The 17,090-nt window shown below is 37.5% G+C and overlaps 1 protein-coding gene across 1 annotated transcript in view; it reads left to right on the top strand.

Annotated features, from left to right (window-relative positions):
- The window catches only part of GTF2E1 (general transcription factor IIE subunit 1), a 56,689-nt gene extending 41,940 nt beyond the window's left edge, over nt 1-14,749 (top strand). Inside the window, exon 5 of the mRNA XM_066240764.1 lies at nt 12,981-14,749. Within this exon, the coding sequence (XP_066096861.1) occupies nt 12,981-13,402 (422 nt within the window). The 3' untranslated portion in view covers nt 13,403-14,749. The remainder of the gene's footprint in view (nt 1-12,980) is intronic.
- The last annotated feature ends 2,341 nt before the right edge of the window (nt 14,750-17,090 follow it).

The raw sequence follows: 17,090 nt of genomic DNA on the forward strand, positions 1-17,090 counted from the left end.
GAACCACTTGAGCCATGGCTGTGGGAGGAGGGAGGGGGAGGGATGGAGAAGAAGATAGTGGCTTTTCCTGTGTGCTCTGAGAATCTAACCCAGACTTCCACACGCCAGGCCCACACTCTACAGCTGAGCCAACTGGCCAGGACTGAGCCTTTCTATTTTTTTTAGTTAATATAGCTAAAGGTTTGTCAATTTTTTTATTTTTTTATCCTTTCAAAGAACTAGCTCTTAGTTTCCCTGATCTTTTCTAATTTCTTTTTGGTCTCTATTTTATTTATTTCCACTCTTGTCTTTATTATTTCACTATTTCTGCTAACTTTGGGCTTTGTGTTTATTTTTCTAATTCCTTTAGGTGTAAAGTGAGATTGTTTGAGATCTTATTTCTTGAGGTAGACCTTCTTGCTATGAAATTCCTCTTAGAACTGCTTTTGCTATAGATTTTGCTGTGTTGTATTTTTATTTCTGTCTAGGTATTTTTTAAATTTTTTCTTTGATATTTTTGTGATAACTTATTGATTGTTCAGTAGCATGTTTTTTAATCTCCACAGTTTTTTGAGGTTTTTTCTTTGTTGTTGTTTTATTTTTGTAATTGATTTTTAGTTGTATGCCATTATGGTTGGTTGGAAAAAATGTTTGATATGACTTCAGTCTTGAATTTATTGAGACTTGTTTTGTGGCCTAACATGATGTTCTGGAAAATGTTCTAAAGTGCACTTGACAAGGATGTGTATTCTGTTGCTTTTGGATAGAGTGTTCTATGTATATCTATTAAGTCCATTTTATCTAATGTGTTGTTAAGGTGGATGTTTCCTTATTGATTTTCTGTTTGGACATTCTATCCATTGATGTAAGTAGAGTGTTAAATCCCCTATTACTACTATATTGCTGTTAATTTCTTCCTTTGCTCTGTTAATACTTGTTTCATATATTTTGTTGCTTTTGTGCTGGCTGCATACAAATTTATAAATGTTATATCTTTTTGCTGGATTGATCCCTTTATCATTATATAGTACCCATTTTTGTCTTTTATTACAGTCCTTGTTTTAAAGCCTATTTTTCTGAAATGAATATAGCTACTCAGCTTTCTTTTCCTTCCTATTTCCATGGAATATCATTAAAAAAATTTTTTTAATTTATTGACTGATTTTTAGAGAGACAGAGAGGGGAGAGTGAAGGGAAGCATTCATTTGTTGTTCCATTCAGTCGTGCATTCATTGGTTACTTCCCATGTGTGCCTTGACCAGGGTTTGAACCTGTAACCTTATTGTTTTGGGATGACACTCTTAACCAACTGAGCTAACCGGCCAGGGCTTAAAATTTTTTTTATGAGTTTATTTGAGTCAAACAGAAGGTATACCTGGAAGCAAGATCTCAACAGATAGCAGTATGCTTCCTGCATGGAATACCTTTCACCACCCCTTTACTTTCAGTCTCTGTGTATTCTTCGGAAGTGCCATGGTGGAGGGCAGGGCCATCACCTGGCCAGGCTGAAACAGGCATCAGCTGTGGCCATCTGTGCTAAGACACCTACCAGTGCCAACATTTGCAAGGTAGTATGATATTACAGAAATGGTGCCCAGTTGTGTCTCCATTCTCAGGGAAAGTCCCAACAGTTTTTTATCTTTCTGGCAGATGCTTTCAGATTAGTAAGTAGGTTTTCTTCCTATGTGGTATAGTAGGTGCTTTCCAAAGTGGCGGTTTTGCACTGTTCCCAGGGCGAGTGAGTTTATGCACACATCCTTGAAGTGCAGGTGCTCTGTTCCCTACAGTTCTGTGGATTTTCTGGACAGACTCCCCAGTATTCCAAGCCAGGTGTTTTGAGGGTTCATCTCTTCTGTGCAGGATCGGGATCCCTCTCAAGCGGGGATATCTGTACCTGGGTTGTGTGTGTGGTTTTTTTTTGTTTGATGTTTTGTTTTGTGAGACATTGTCTCTGCCTCTTATCCATCTTGATGCTGCCCATTTATCCTTCATTGTAGAGGCTATGTTCATTCATTGTTCAGGTTTTTTTCCAGAGAAAATTATTCCATATGTAGTTGTAGATTTTTTGTGTCCATGGGAGGAGGTGTGGTCAGGATCATAGGAATATGCTGTCATTTTGAACTGCTCCTGAATCTCCACTTGTAGATTTAAGAAATAACCATCTCTTAATTTTTTTAAAAAGTGCTATTGTGTTCAAAGTGGCCAAATTCATCTCTTCTTTTTTCTTTTGTTGCCCTAGTTTATATACACTTCTATTTCTCTGAATTGGGAGTGATAGCTATATACTAGTCCAAGCTTTTTTATGTTGTCTTATAAATACCCAGAGTTTGTGCTATCCAAAATATATAGAAAGATACCACCTGAGTGAAAGATCAAGAATACTAACCATCTATGAAGATTGATGCAACTTTATGCTAGAAGATTTGGGAGATCTTTGAGCACTAGAGTAACTGTTAGGGCATCTGTTCAGAGTATCTGGTCTGCCATACTGCCAGAGTGCCTCCGATTCTACTGTCTCAAGTACTCATTTCACTCTTCTTCCTTCTAGGGTCTTCGTAGGTAATCTCCCGTGGTAGCCTTTCCTCTCTTTAAACTCTTAGCATTTACACATACATAATTTATTGCCCTTTAGGCTACCTCAGAATTAGTATTTCCTTGAACAATCCTTAATACAGCAGGCACGGATTTCATGTCTATGAAGTGAGTGAATATAAAAGAAAAACAGCCCTGGCCAGGTAGCTCCGTTGGTTAGAATGTCCTGGTGGGCACATACAAGAGTCAACCAATGATTTTGGCCTTTCTAGTAACTTCTTTTTCCCTCCACAAATAGCATTTCTTTACTATGTGTATTAAGAATTGTAAAAGTAGTGTGGAATTGAGTAGTGATGATAAAAGCCGGTGATATCTCTAGTGTGATTCTCTTTGGTGTTTTCATTACAATAAAAAAAAAGTTTTTGGCAACCATACTTCACTGTCCCTCCTTCCCACTGATTATGTGGCTATGATATTTAGTTATTTTGATTCAGGTTGTTTAGATTATATAGTAATTAGGCTATCAGCTATATAATAGGCTTGTTTTCCCCAACTTGGCTTCTTGCCTGTTCTTGAAGCAACCAAACCTTCTTTTCTTTGAATTTAGAAACAAAATCAAACACAACTGTTATTAGCCAATATTATATACAGTTAGGCTCATAAGCTTAGCATATGTTTACAATTCCTAGAATTTGAATGATAAGGACCTTAAAAAAGTCACTTAATCTACCCAATGAAGTTCTGTAAAGATTTCTTTCTGTATAAAATAGGATAGTGTTCTGTCATATCTAAATGTCTTTGTTAAGTTTTATGATAGTCAAATAGGCTTTGTCCAGTGAATGTGTGGGTTGAGTCTTACTTATCCTACCTTTAATTTTCCTCAGACTTCAAGTCATTTTAGTATCTTTCTGAATTTCATAGACTTCAATTATGTCCTCTTTACTATATTGAAAGTTCTCATTTCTTTTGATTCTGCTTTTCTTACAAATAGTTCTTTTTGCCTAATCCCTCTCCCTGCAGTTTTTGTTTTATTTTAATTGCCTTCTTCTGGTCCATCTCCATTCATAATGTACTCTACTTGAGACCTACTGAGTAGCAGAATACATGTTGTTCATGCATGGATTCATCCTTAATGATTTGAGTTGTATTTCCAATTACCTTCTGGTTTTTACTTGACACTTGGTTGCTTTGGTTCTGGAAGCATATTAAGAATAACAACTTTAGAAACATGTACAGGGTTTTTGAAAACCTCTCCTGCTGGTATCTGATAGCTTGGGCCACATCTTTCAGTATACCTTAGGTTGGGTTGGGAACCTTTTTGGCTGAGAGAGCCATGAATGCCATATATTTTAAAATGTAATTCCATGAGAGCCATACAATGACCCGTGTATGTTACACATTATCCAATGAAAATTTGGTGTTGTCCCAGAGGACAGCTGTGATTGGCTCCAGCCACCTGCAACCATGAACATCAGCGGTAGGAAATGAATGGATTGTAATACATGAGAATGTTTTATATTTTTAACATTATTTTTTTATTAAAGATTTGTCTGTGAGCCAGATGCAGCCATCAAAAGATCCACATCTGGCTCGCAAGCCATAAGTTCTCAACCCCTGCCTTTGGTTATTTTTCTAGAGGCAGATTTCCTTATACTTGCCCACATAGAAATAAATCTGCCACTTTTCTGCCCACTTATACAAACTTCAGCTTTTCCTGTATTTTTTTGCATCAGCTCAGCCCTTAAATACCCAGAATTGCTTGAGAAATTTAGGAGTATTGCTAAATATTGCTAAAATATTAGCATCATTAGTGAACTTGACAATTTCCCAGTATATATCTTCTGCTTAATTTTTTACTCTATTAAATAAGACTGTTTCTAGAACAGAGATTTGCTGACTTATTCTCATATTCTGTTTTTTTGTCTTCATCTATAACAGAACAATTCTGTTTCTCCCCATCCCTTTTAAGGCCCTTGTCAGAAATCTTTCAGATAAAATTTCATTTAGTTTACAAAACTAACTTGTTTTTTCCCTCATTTTATATTTATGTTAAACATTAATCAAAATACTATTTGTTAATAATACTGTATTAAACTTTTTGGGAAATTTTTTTTTTCATTTTTTTTTTTTATTAAATTTAATGCAGTGACATTGATAAATCAGGGTACATATGTTGAGAGAAAATATCTCTAGATTATTTTGCCATTTGATTGTGCTGTATACCCCTCCCGCAAAGTTAAATTGTCTTCTGTCACCTTCTATCTGGTTTTCTTTGTGCCCCTCCCCTCCCCTAACCCCTCTCTCCTTCTTCACCCCCTCCCCCCTCCCCCAACCCCCCCCCCCCCGCCCCTGTTGCCATCACATTCTTGTTCATGTCTCTGAGTCTCGTTTTTATGTCCCTTCTATGTATGGATTCATCTCAGTTTTTTTTCTGATTTACTTATTTCACTCCGTATAATGTTATCAAGGTCCATCCATGTTATTGTAAATGATCCGATGTCATCATTTCTTATGGCTGAGTAGTATTCCATAGTATATATGTACCAAAGTTTTTTAATCCACTCGTCCTCTGACGGACACTTGGGCTGTTTCCAGATCTTCGCTATTGTGAACAATGCTGCCACAAACATGCGGGTGCATTTCTCCTTTTCGAGCCGTTCTATGGTGTCCTTGGGGTATATTCCTAAAAGTGGGATAGCTGGGTCAAAAGGCGGTTCGATTTTCAGTTTTTTGAGGAATCTCCATACTGTTTTCCACAGTGGCTGCACCAGTCTGCATTCCCACCAGCAGTGCAGGAGGGTCCCCTTTTCTCCACATCCTCGCCAGCACTTATTCTGTGTTGTTTTGTTGATAAGCGCCATTCTGACTGGTGTAAGGTGATATCTCATTGTGGTTTTAATTTGCATTTCTCTAATGATTAGTGATGTTGAGCATTTTTTCATATGTCTATTGGCCATCTGTATGTCCTCTTTGGAGAAGTGTCTATTCATCTCTTTTGCCCATTTTTGGATTGGGTTGTTTGTCTTCCTGGTGTTGAGTTTTACAAGTTCTTTATAAATTTTGGTTATTAACCCCTTATCAGACGTATTGTCAAATATGTTCTCCCATTGTGTAGTTTGTCTTTTTATTCTGTTCTTGTTGTCTTTAGCTGTGCAAAAGCTTTTTAGTTTGATATAGTCCCATTTGTTTATCCTGTCTTTTATTTCACTTCCCCGTGGAGATAAATCAGCAAATATATTGCTCCGAGAGATGTCGGAGAGCTTACTGCCTATGTTTTCTTCTAAGATGCTTATGGTTTCACGGCCTACATTCAAGTCTTTTATCCATTTTGAGTTTATTTTTGTGAGTGGTGTAAGCTGGTGATCTAGTTTCATTTTTTTGCAGGTAGCTGTCCAATTTTCCCAACACCATTTGTTAAAGAGGCTGTCTTTACTCCATTGTATTTCCTTACCTCCTTTGTCAAATATCAGTTGTCCATAGAACTGTGGGTTTATTTCTGGGTTCTCTGTTCTATTCCATTGATCTATATGCCTGTTCTTATGCCAGTACCAGGCTGTTTTGAGTACAATGGCCTTGTAGTATAACTTGATATCAGGAAGTGTGATACCTCCCACTTTATTCTTCTTTTTTAAGATTGCTGAGGCTATTCGTGTCCTTTTTTGGTTCCATATAAATTTTTGGAATATGTGTTCTATATCTTTGAAGTATGTCATTGGTATTTTAATTGGTATTGCATTGAATTTATAAATTGCTTTGGGTAATATAGACATTTTAATGATGTTTATTCTTCCTAACCATGAGCACGGTATATGCTTCCACTTGTTAGTATCTTCCTTGATTTCTTTTATCAATGTTTTGTAATTTTCCGAGTACAAGTCTTTAGTCTCCTTGGTTAAGTTTACTCCTAGGTACTTTATTTTTTTGGTTGTAATTGTGAAGGGGATTGTTTCCTTAATTTCTCTTTCTGACTGTTCATTGTTGGTGTATAAAAATGCTTCTGATTTCTGAGTATTGATTTTATATCCTGCCACTTTGCTGAATTTATTTATCAGGTCCAGTAGTTTTTTGACTGAGACTTTAGGGTTTTCTATATACAATATCATATCATCTGCAAATAATGATAGTTTTACTTCTTCTTTTCCAACTTGAATGCCTTTTATTTCTTCTTCTTGTCTGATTGCTGTGGCTAGGACTTCCAGGACTATGTTAAATAAGAGTGGTGAAAGGGGGCACCCCTGCCTTGTTCCTGATCTTAAGGGTATTGCTTTTAATTTTTGCCCATTGAGTATGATGTTGGCTGTGGGTTTCTCATAGATGGCTTTTATCATGTTGAGGTATGTTCCCTGTATTCCCACTTTGCTGAGAGTTTTGATCATGAATGGGTGCTGGATTTTATCAAATGCTTTTTCTGCATCTATTGAAATTATCATATGGTTTTTCTCCTTCTTTTTGTTTATGTGATGAATCACATTGATTGATTTACGAATATTGTACCAGCCTTGCCTCCCCAGAATAAATCCCACTTGATCATGGTGTATGATTTTTTCCATATATTGTTGGATCCGGTTTGCTAATATTTTGTTGAGGATTTTAGCATCTATATTCATCAGAGATATTGGCCTATAATTTTCTTTCTTTGTGTGGTCTTTGCCTGGTTTTGGAATCAGAATTATGCTCGCCTCATAAAAGGAGTTTGGAAGTCTTCCTTCCTCTTGAATTTTTTGAAATAGTTTGAGAAGGATAGGAGTTAGTTCTTCTTTGAATATTTGGTAGAATTCCGTTGTGAAGCCATCGGGCCCCGGACTTTTCTTTGTTGGGAGTTTTTTGATAACTGTTTCGATCTCCTTTGGTGTAATTGGTCTGTTTAAGTTTTCTGATTCTTCCAGATTGATTTTTGGAAGATTGTACGTTTCAAGGAATTTGTCCATTTCATCTAGGTTGTCTAGTTTTTTGGCATACAGTTCTTCATAGTATTTTCTTACAATATTTTGTATTTCTGTTGTGTCAGTTGTTATTTCTCCTCTCTCATTTCTAATTTTATTTATTTGAGTCCTCTCTCTCTTTTTCTTGGTGAGTCTACTTAAAGGTGCATCAATCTTGTTTACCTTTTCAAAGAACCAGCTCCTAGTTTCATTGATCCTCTGTATTGTTTCTTTAGCCTCTATGTCATTTATTTCTGCTCTGATCTTTATTATTTCCTTCCTTCTACTACATTTGGGCTTTACTTGCTGTTCTTTTTCTAATTCTTTTAGATGCAGGGTTAAGTTGTTTATTTGAGCTTTTTCTAGCTTCTGAAAGTGTGCCTGTAGTGCTATGAACTTCCCTCTCAGCACTGCTTTCGCTGTGTCCCATAAATTTTGAGTTGTTGTATGCTCATTGTCATTCGTGAAATAAATGAATTCGTAAAAGAAATAAAGAATTTCTTTATTTCTTCTTTGATCTCATTCTTAATCCATTCATTATTTAACACCCTGCTATTTAGTTTCCATGTGTTTGAGAATTTTTGAGCTTTTCTGCTGTGATTCATTTCTAGTTTCATGCCGTTGTGATCGGAGAAAGTGCTTGATATGATTTCAGTCTTCTTAAATTTGTTGAGAGCACTTTTGTGCCCTAACATGTGGTCTATCCTAGAGAATGTACCTTGAGCACTTGAAAAGAATGTATATTCTGCTGCTTTAGGGTGAAAGGTTCTGAAGATATCTATTAAATCGAGTTGATCTAGTGTTTCCAATAAGTCTGCTGTTTCTTTGTTAATTTTCTTTCTTGAGGATCTATCTAGTGATGTTAGTGGGGTATTGAAATCCCCTACTATTATAGTATTGCTGTTGATCTCGCCCTTTAAATCCATCAAAGTCTGTTTTATATATTTGGGTGCTCCTATATTAGGTGCATAGATATTTATAATAGTTATATCTTCCTGTTGGATTACTCCCTTTATCATTATGTAGTGGCCTTCTTTATCTCTTACTATATCCTTTGTTTTAAAGTCCAATTTGTCTGATATAAGTATTGCTACCCCAGCTTTTTTTTCATTTCCATTTGCATGAAACATTTTTTTCCATCCTTTTACCTTCAATCTGTGTGTGTCTTTTGTTCTAAGGTGTGTCTCTTGTAGACAACATATGTATGGGTCCTGTTTTCTTATCCACGCAGCTACCCTATGTCTTTTGATTGGATCATTTAATCCATTTACATTTAAGGTTATTATTGATATATAGTTGTTTATTGCCATTTTCTTCTTTAAAGGTGTATTCCTTTTTCTTTTTTTTTTTCTGTATTCTTTTCCCACTTTATCTGTTTACACCAGGCCCCTTAATATTTCCTGCAGCATTGGTTTGGTTGTAATGAATTCCTTGAGTTGTTTTTTGTCTGGGAAGCTTTTTATTTCTCCTTCAATTTTAAACGATAGCCTTGCTGGATAAAGTAGTCTTGGTTGTAGGTTCTTGTTCTGCATTACTTTGAATATTTCTTGCCATTCCCTTCTGGCCTCAAGTGTTTCTGTTGAGAAGTCAGATGTCATCCTTATGGGGGCTCCTTTGTAGGTGATAACTTTTTTTTCTCTTGCAGCTTTTAATATTTTCTCTTTATCGCTTAGCTTTGGTATTTTAATTATGATGTGTCTTGGTGTAGGTTTCTTTGGGTTTCTCTTTAATGGAGTCCTCTGTGCTTCTTGGATTTGTGAGAGTTTCTCTTGCATTAATTTAGGGAAGTTTTCAGCTATGATATGATTGAACAAAGTCTCTATCCCTTGTTCTTTTTCTTCTTCTTCAGGAACCCCTATGATGGGGATGTTATTTCTCTTCATGTTGTCACAGAGCTCTCTAAGAGTTTCCTCTGACTTTTTGAGTCTTTTTTCTCTTTTCTTCTCTGCTTTCATGCCTTCATTCCAGTTGTCTTCTAACTCGCTGATTCGATCCTCTGCTCTATCTATCCTGTTTTTAATTCCTTCCATTGTGGTCTTTATTTCTGATATTGTATTTGTCGTCTCCAACTGATTCTTTTTTATACTTGCTATTTCTTTATTTAGGTTTTCAAACTCCCCCTCCATTGTTGTTCTAAGATCCCTAAGCATCCTTACAATCATTATTTTGAACTCCGCATCTGGAAGTTTGATTATTTCCATATCACTCAGTTCATCTCTCGAAAGTGTCTCTTGTGGTTTCATTTGGATTGCACTCCTTTGTTTTCTCATCTTCTTCTTCTTTTTTTTTTTATTTGTAGAGTTGATTGAGTCTAGGCTTGGTGTTGTCTGCCTCCAGTTTTCAGTTGTGTTATTTTTAGGTCTTCGTGGGTTGGTATCAGCTATTATTTACAAATAATCCACTTTCGGATTTGGGCAGCTTTGAAGTCTTGATTTGTTTGTTTTCTTAACAGGTGATAGTCTTGTTAACTGATCTCAGCAGGGGGCTTCCTTGAAACTGTATCCAGGAATGCTGTGGGTGTAACCTGAGACGCTGAAGGTCTCTTCCTCCAACTAATCTCACTGGGGGCAGGGTTTTTTCTCTCAGCTTCAGTAGGGGGAGGTGTATCTCAGATCTCCATGGAGACCTGAGTTACTGCCCCTCCTCCCCACTTCTTGTTTTCAGCTGTGTCTTGTTGTGCTGATTGGAGCTGGATAGATGTCCGGAGATCTCTGATCCGGAAGCACTTCAGCTCTGTTTTGTGAAAGGTTCAGTCCCTCCCCCAGCTATGGCCGCCTCCAGCACGAATGAGTCAGCTTTTTTATTTTGTTTCTTGCATACCTTAGCCCCTCACAGTCTGTCCCTCTCCCTGTCTTTTCCACTTGGGAGATAAGCTGGTCTTTTCAACCCACCTTGCTCCCTGGTCGCCAGGTAAGTGGCTGTGAGCAGTAGTTTCTGCTCTTTTTCCTCTGTGAAATCCTCTCTGGGCTCTCAGCCTCACCCCCCTCCTTCCCTTCCTGTAAGCAGAGGAGATTCAGGCACTCCTTACCAGGATTATTGTGGCTTCCTCTTTGCTCCTTGGTTTTTGAGAGCCGTTCTTGCAGTTCAGTGTTGGTTTTTCATGCTGATTTTTTCTAAATTGATTTGTATTCCAGTTTGGTGTTGAGAGCTGGGTGTCTGTGCATCCGCCTACTCCGCTGCCATCTTCTCTCTCTTTGGGAAATTTTTAAAGAAGCAATGATTGCCTTAGAAATGTGTGCATTTCTTGTCTTTTTTTCCCTGTCGAATTACTGCCTTGGCAATGAGGGCTCTAAGGGGAGGCTAAGCCTTTGGCAATGTTTTAAAGTACTTAAGTTAGATTTCAATTCTCATTTTTACATCCATGTTGTCAAAAGCCTATTATGTCTGACTTAAATTTTTAACTTCTCAATTCCTGTTTTTCATCCTCTTATCTGCCCAATATCTTATCTCAGGAGTTCTATACTTTTAAAATTATCCAAGGTTGCAGCTAATCCATTCTAATATGTTAATCAAAAGGTGCTTTTATCTGTAGTCAGAACTGACCTTCTCAGTGATGATGGTGATGATAGATAACATTATTCTAAGGGCCATGCCTGCTCTAAGCATTTCAAAAATATTCACTAAACTAACTCCCACAGTAACCCAGTGAGGTAGATACTATTATTCCTTTTCCATTTTTTAATTGAGAAAATTAAAACAGAGATAAATGAAGTAACTAGGCCAAAATCACACAGCTAAAAAATGACAGAATCAAGGAGTTAGTTCCAAATCACACTTTTAATTCTTATATATTTTAAAACTTTAAAAAAAATTTTAATTGATTTTTAAAGAGAGAGGAATGGGGGAGCAGAATAGAGAGAGAAACATTGATTTGTTGTTCCACCTATTTATGTACTCATTGGATGATTTGTTTTTAAATTTCTATTTACTTATTGATTTTTTTTTTAAGTGAGAAGAGGGGAGATAGTGTGACATATGCTCTCATGTGCCCCGACTGGGATCCACCAGCACCCCCAGTCTGGAGCCAGTGGTCAAATCAACTGATCTATCCTCAGCACCCAGGGCCGATGCTCAAAACAGTCGAGCCACTGGCTATGAGAGGGGAAGAGTGAAGAAGGGGGAGAAGGAGGAGAAGAGAAGCAGATGGTTGCTTCTTATGTGTGCCTTGACTGGGGATCGAACCCGGGATGTCCATATACCAGGCCAACTCTCTATCCACTGAGCAAACTGGCCATGGCCCTAGACTTCTTTTCATAAAGAGTTCAAAGTGTGCTTAGTTTGTTTCAGGAAGCTAAAATTGCCATATATTCACTCACCCATCAAATACTTATTCAGTGACTAACAAGTGATAGGCACTCTTCTAGGTGTGAGGGACATATCACTGAATAAAAAAGATAAATAGCTGTTGTGGAGAACCTCCATGCTGAGAAAGGGGGTGCCAAAGACAGTAGACAAGTTATTTATTATGTTAGACAGTCTGCTAGGGGAGAGATAGAACGTTAGGAATATAGAAGTGAATTAAAAGGTGACATTTGAGTAAAGACTTGAAAGACCTAAGGGTGTTAGATGTATGGTAAGTTTCCTAGGTAGAATGAACAGGTGGTACAAAGGCCCTGAGGTAGAACTGTATGTGGTGTGTACAGGAATAACACGGAAGCCACTGTGGCTGGAGCAGAATGAGCAAGGGGAAGGAAAAGAAGCAGGTAGGCAAGTGGGGCTCCAAATAATGGAGGGCCTTATACACCTGGCTTTCACTTTGAGCAAAATGAGGAGCCATATTTTGATTTCCTATTATGCCATCTACTATACTTGGTCTTTCATAGACATTATTTCACATGCTCTTATCTAGAGCCCAGGAAGGTAGATGCTTTTATCATCCCATTTTATCGAAACAGATACTGAAGTTTAGAGACTAAATATATCGATTAGGGTGGTATAGCTTTACATGTGAAAGAATCAGGATTCAATTCCAGGCTGTATTTTTTTTTTAAGAGAGACAGACAGACAAACAGGAAGGGAGAGAGATGAGAAGCGTCAGCTTGTATTTGCAGCACTCTTTAGTTCATTGATTGCCTCTCCTATGTGCCTTGACCAGAGGGCCCCAGCTGAGCCAGTGACCCCTTGCTCACGCCAGCAACCTTGGGCTCAAGCCAATGATCATGGGGTCATGTCTATGGTCCCACACTTAAGCCAGCGACCCCGCACTTAAACTGGTGAGCTTGTACTCAAGCTGGTGACCTCTGGGGGTTTCGAACCTGGGTCCTCAGCATCCCAGGTCAATGCTTTACCCACTGCATCACCACCTGGTCAGAATAGGCTGTGTTATTTTTAAAACCCATGTACTTAACCATTACGCTACTTAAATTTCCATTTTGTGAGAAACATTTTGAATATATTATGCACTGCAGCTCAAAAAATTGAATCGGTGAAGTCTTTTCAGTGTTATTTTATAATATTATTGTGTATTTGAATATATTAAAATATATTTTATTAAAAAGGAATGCCTTTTATATTCAAAGATATTAACTTTCTGGGTTTTCCTTCCAGGTGGCATAAATATAGATGCATTTCAAGATCGTGAGGAAGGCCGTGCAGGGCTGGATGATAATGAGGAGGTTATGCGAGCACTGCTCATTCATGAGAAGAAGACCCCCTCGGCCACTGCAGGCTCGGTGGGGGCGGCTGCTCCTGTGACCACTGCCAATGGCAGTGACTCGGAGAGCGAGACCAGTGAGTCAGATGACGACTCCCCACCTCGTCCAGCAGCAGTGTCCACACATCATCGAGAAGATGAGGAAGACGATGAGTTTGAAGAAGTAGCAGATGACCCCGTTGTCATGGTGGCAGGTCGTCCATTCTCCTACAGCGAAGTGAGCCAGCGGCCGGAGTTGGTGGCACAGATGACACCAGAGGAAAAGGAAGCTTACATAGCAATGGGGCAACGCATGTTTGAGGACCTCTTTGAATAAACTCTCCTTACCTTTTCCTCTTTTCTCTAATGCTCATTTCAAAAAGGAATTCCTTACCTTGAAGGTAACTATTTAAGTGGCTTCCTGTCCTTCTTGATATAAAGTGACTGTTGATCATGTGCAAAAAACAATAGGAGAGAAAAGTTGATTTTTATGACATAAACTTTCCCAAAAGGTAGGTTGGCTATAAGTATTCCTTTCCCTGCTGTTACTACAGTATTTATTGTATTTTATTATCTAACCTTTTTCCTGTTTAAGACACTGTCTTCTCACTTGTGAAGTAAGTGTGGGACATCTGCTAGGGAAATTGTTGTCTGCCCGCAGAAGCCCGGTGATAGGTTCACTTTCTTTTTTTCAATCTAAACTGAGTAAGCATTGCAAACAATCCTGATATTGTTGCCAACCACAGCAGTTTGCCAACAGCAAATCATTTGATGAGGGAAGAAAACAATCTTAGAATTTCTTTCCACTCACAGTTGAGCTGAGAATGGTGTCAAGAGAGGGGAAGTGCGAGCCTGCAGAGGAGGGGTGGAGATGCCCGATTCTCATGATTAGTATCGAAACCAAATTTGTGTATTTAGAACTGACCTGACTTGTAGATTCTGTTGTTTTGCTTATTGCTTTTTGGTTTGTAGGTTGGATGATAGAAAACAGAAAGTGTGCTAGGTAAATCTTTATGAAGAATTAGAAAAAAACATGGACATAGGGCAAGGAATTCATATAAAGGGTTGAAAAGTGAAGAGTACTGGCAATAGGTACCTTTTAGAATTGCCTGAGTTTGTGCTGATTTGGAAATCCTTTATCGAAAGGTGAGACTGGTCTCTCCTTTTTCTGCAGGGATATAAATTGTTTAATGAGGGCATGCCAGTGGAAATCAGCGTGTAACGGTTGCTCCCCTCTTTTTCTCTCTCAGTACCATTGAATACCATCTTTGTCTCTCTCTTGATTGTGGTCAGTCATGGTATTTTAGAGTACATCCAATGAATTGAACATTGTAACCTCAAGGAACGTAGGTTTTTTTTCAGTTCTGATACGTAGCATGGTATTATTTCGTAAGGCAGGGCTATAAAGTTAAGGAAGTACATACAAGGATCTATAACAATTGTATATTTTGTAATATTTCCTCTTGCATTGTAATTTCTAAGTATTTATCATTTTATAGTACATGCATGAAGTTGATAGATTTTAGAGTTATCTGAGCCTTGTATGAAGTGATCTTTCATTTACCTGGGTTGTATTAATGACTGAATATTGACAAACTATTTTATATTGACTGAAATTTGTTAATTTCCAGCTCTGTAACATCTTGGAGCATAATTAAAATGTATACTCTTCTCATTAAAAAAATTTCAGACTTTTTCTCTTATTAGTCATATTTTAAATAATACATGTAGTTGTACGTGGTCCAAACTTTTTTTGGCAGTAGTTGACTTAAGAACGACTTTTATGTATGTACCTTGAACACATGGGCTAGCCAACTTTTAAATACTGTTTTTTTAAAACAATTTTATAGTTCTAGCATTAAATTTGTTTAAATAGCAATCAGATGTTAAGTTTTAAAATAGTTGTACATTAACTGTCAGCTTTTTATTTAAATGAATAAATGTTTCTCATTAATTTTTCCTGAATCTGATTTGCATGTTCTGCTTCCTAAAGCTACTGTTCTATTTTTCTTTCCCATTATCTGCTAACTTCTTAAAGAATCATACATACTTCTTTCAACTCCATTTTGCAGTCTGGGCTTTTGCCCAATTTCCACACTGAAACAGCTTTCTTTAGTCCTAATTGTCCGACCTAACAGCACTTTCTTCCTTTCCATTGGCTCCTCTTCATTATTTGATGCTATCAATTCATTTTTTTCTCCTGGAAATATTTTCATTGGGTACCCTAGCCATTGCACTGACCTGGTTTTCCTTACGTAATTGGCTATTCCTTCTCAGTCTTTAGACTTTAGTTCTTCCTCTGCTATGTGTATCAGCATATCTCAAGGCCTAGTTCTTTTTTCTTTTCTCTGTGTATGTGTATTTGTGTGTATGGGTATGGGATTTATGTAATGGGAAAATGTCAAAAGTATGAATAAGTGTATTTTATTCATAGCAGCAGTGTTTGAAATAAAATGGATTCATAGGTATACTAAATAGGCATTCATCAGGAATTAAATTATTTTCCGACAAAGCCATTTAGCCATTAAAAAGAGTGTCTAGATAGGAAAAGATATCTAGTATGTTAAGTATAGAATTATGCTGTTTTATGCCTGTATGGTTATTTGTGTGTGTACATGTGTGTGTAAAGAAAAAAGTAGTTAATATATGTGTTTAAACACCAAGTTCTTTACATATATTGACTCTAATCTGTATAAACTGTGAAGTAGAGATATGTATACAAAGATGTATATAATTAGAGTTGAGAATTATAGTTGTCTTGATGTGTTACAGAAAAGGTATTTATTTTATTTCCATTTTGAAAAAAGAATCAAATAGATGTTTAAAGAAATGCATGTAGATGATACCTGATAGAATTAAAGAAATAGAGTGACCAAAGTAAGCTTTTTATATTAATACTAGGATTTTTGGATGTGACGTTTTTTAATCTGTGTTTTATCATTTCCTTAAACATCTCTGAATTTATACTCAATATTAATAGAAATATATAACTTAATATATAAAATTTTGTACACTACCCCACATTTTAATAACATTTCTAGAGACTCAATAGATTTTGATATTACTTTTATCTGACAGGTTTATGTCTGTTGAGTGGCCCAGTAGTCTGGTCAGAAAAGCCAGTCAGTAACAATGACCAAAAATGAGCGTCCTGCCAATTAGCAGCCTCTGAAGCTCCCAGAAGGACATGTAGTCACAGTGGTCTGTGGACCTCAGCATATGTGGAGTTGTACCATCCACAGCCTGTAAGGATGGCCTGAGTGAGACTGGCTAGATTAGTATCTAGCCAGTGTCAGCTGCCCAGGTGTCTCACTGTCCTTTAAGATTTAAGTAGAACAGTTTTATCCTCACATCATGGGGTACTCCTTCAGTATCATTTTCTTTTTGGAGGGTGGGTGCAGAAGGTTTTAGAGGTTTATACCCTCCTGCTCTGCCTCCCTGTCTCCCTGGCCCCACTTCTCAGCACCACCGTGCTGACTCCCAGTGTCACCAGTGCGAGGCTGTGTGACAGATCTCCACTGGAGTTTTTATAGTGATGGGCAGGGCACAGGCAGTGAGAGGGGTTTTTGTCTCAGCACTGTATCAACAAGGAATAGAAACGTGGATCATATACATTCTTGTTCTTAGCGTCTCTTACCATTCTCACAGGTTTCATGTCAAGTAAAATCCTGGCTTTAAATCTTGCTAAGATTTCAGTTCATTTTTGCTTCTCTTCAATTACCCCTCTCTTTTTAAAGGCCTTGGAAAGTTATAGAGTATTAGAGGAAATAGTTTGGTTCTTTGTTTCAGTCCTGTTTCAAGCAGTGCCTTTAAAGCTCTTCTCCCATACAAAGTGGCCTATCAAGATGTTTCCCTCAGCATCTCCCCGCTTCTGGGAGTCAGCCTGGGAAGTTCACTGTGGTTTTAAAAGGAACTTTTTTCTCTTCCCACTGCACTAAAAAATATTACTCATCGTACTTTGTTATAAGTAAGGTGATATATAAATAGCCCTGGCCCCAGGTGATCCATAACCTTGTATCTTGTTG

The sequence above is a fragment of the Saccopteryx bilineata genome, chromosome 8, assembly GCF_036850765.1.
Source record: "Saccopteryx bilineata isolate mSacBil1 chromosome 8, mSacBil1_pri_phased_curated, whole genome shotgun sequence".
In the NCBI taxonomy this organism is placed as follows: Eukaryota; Metazoa; Chordata; class Mammalia; order Chiroptera; family Emballonuridae; genus Saccopteryx; species Saccopteryx bilineata.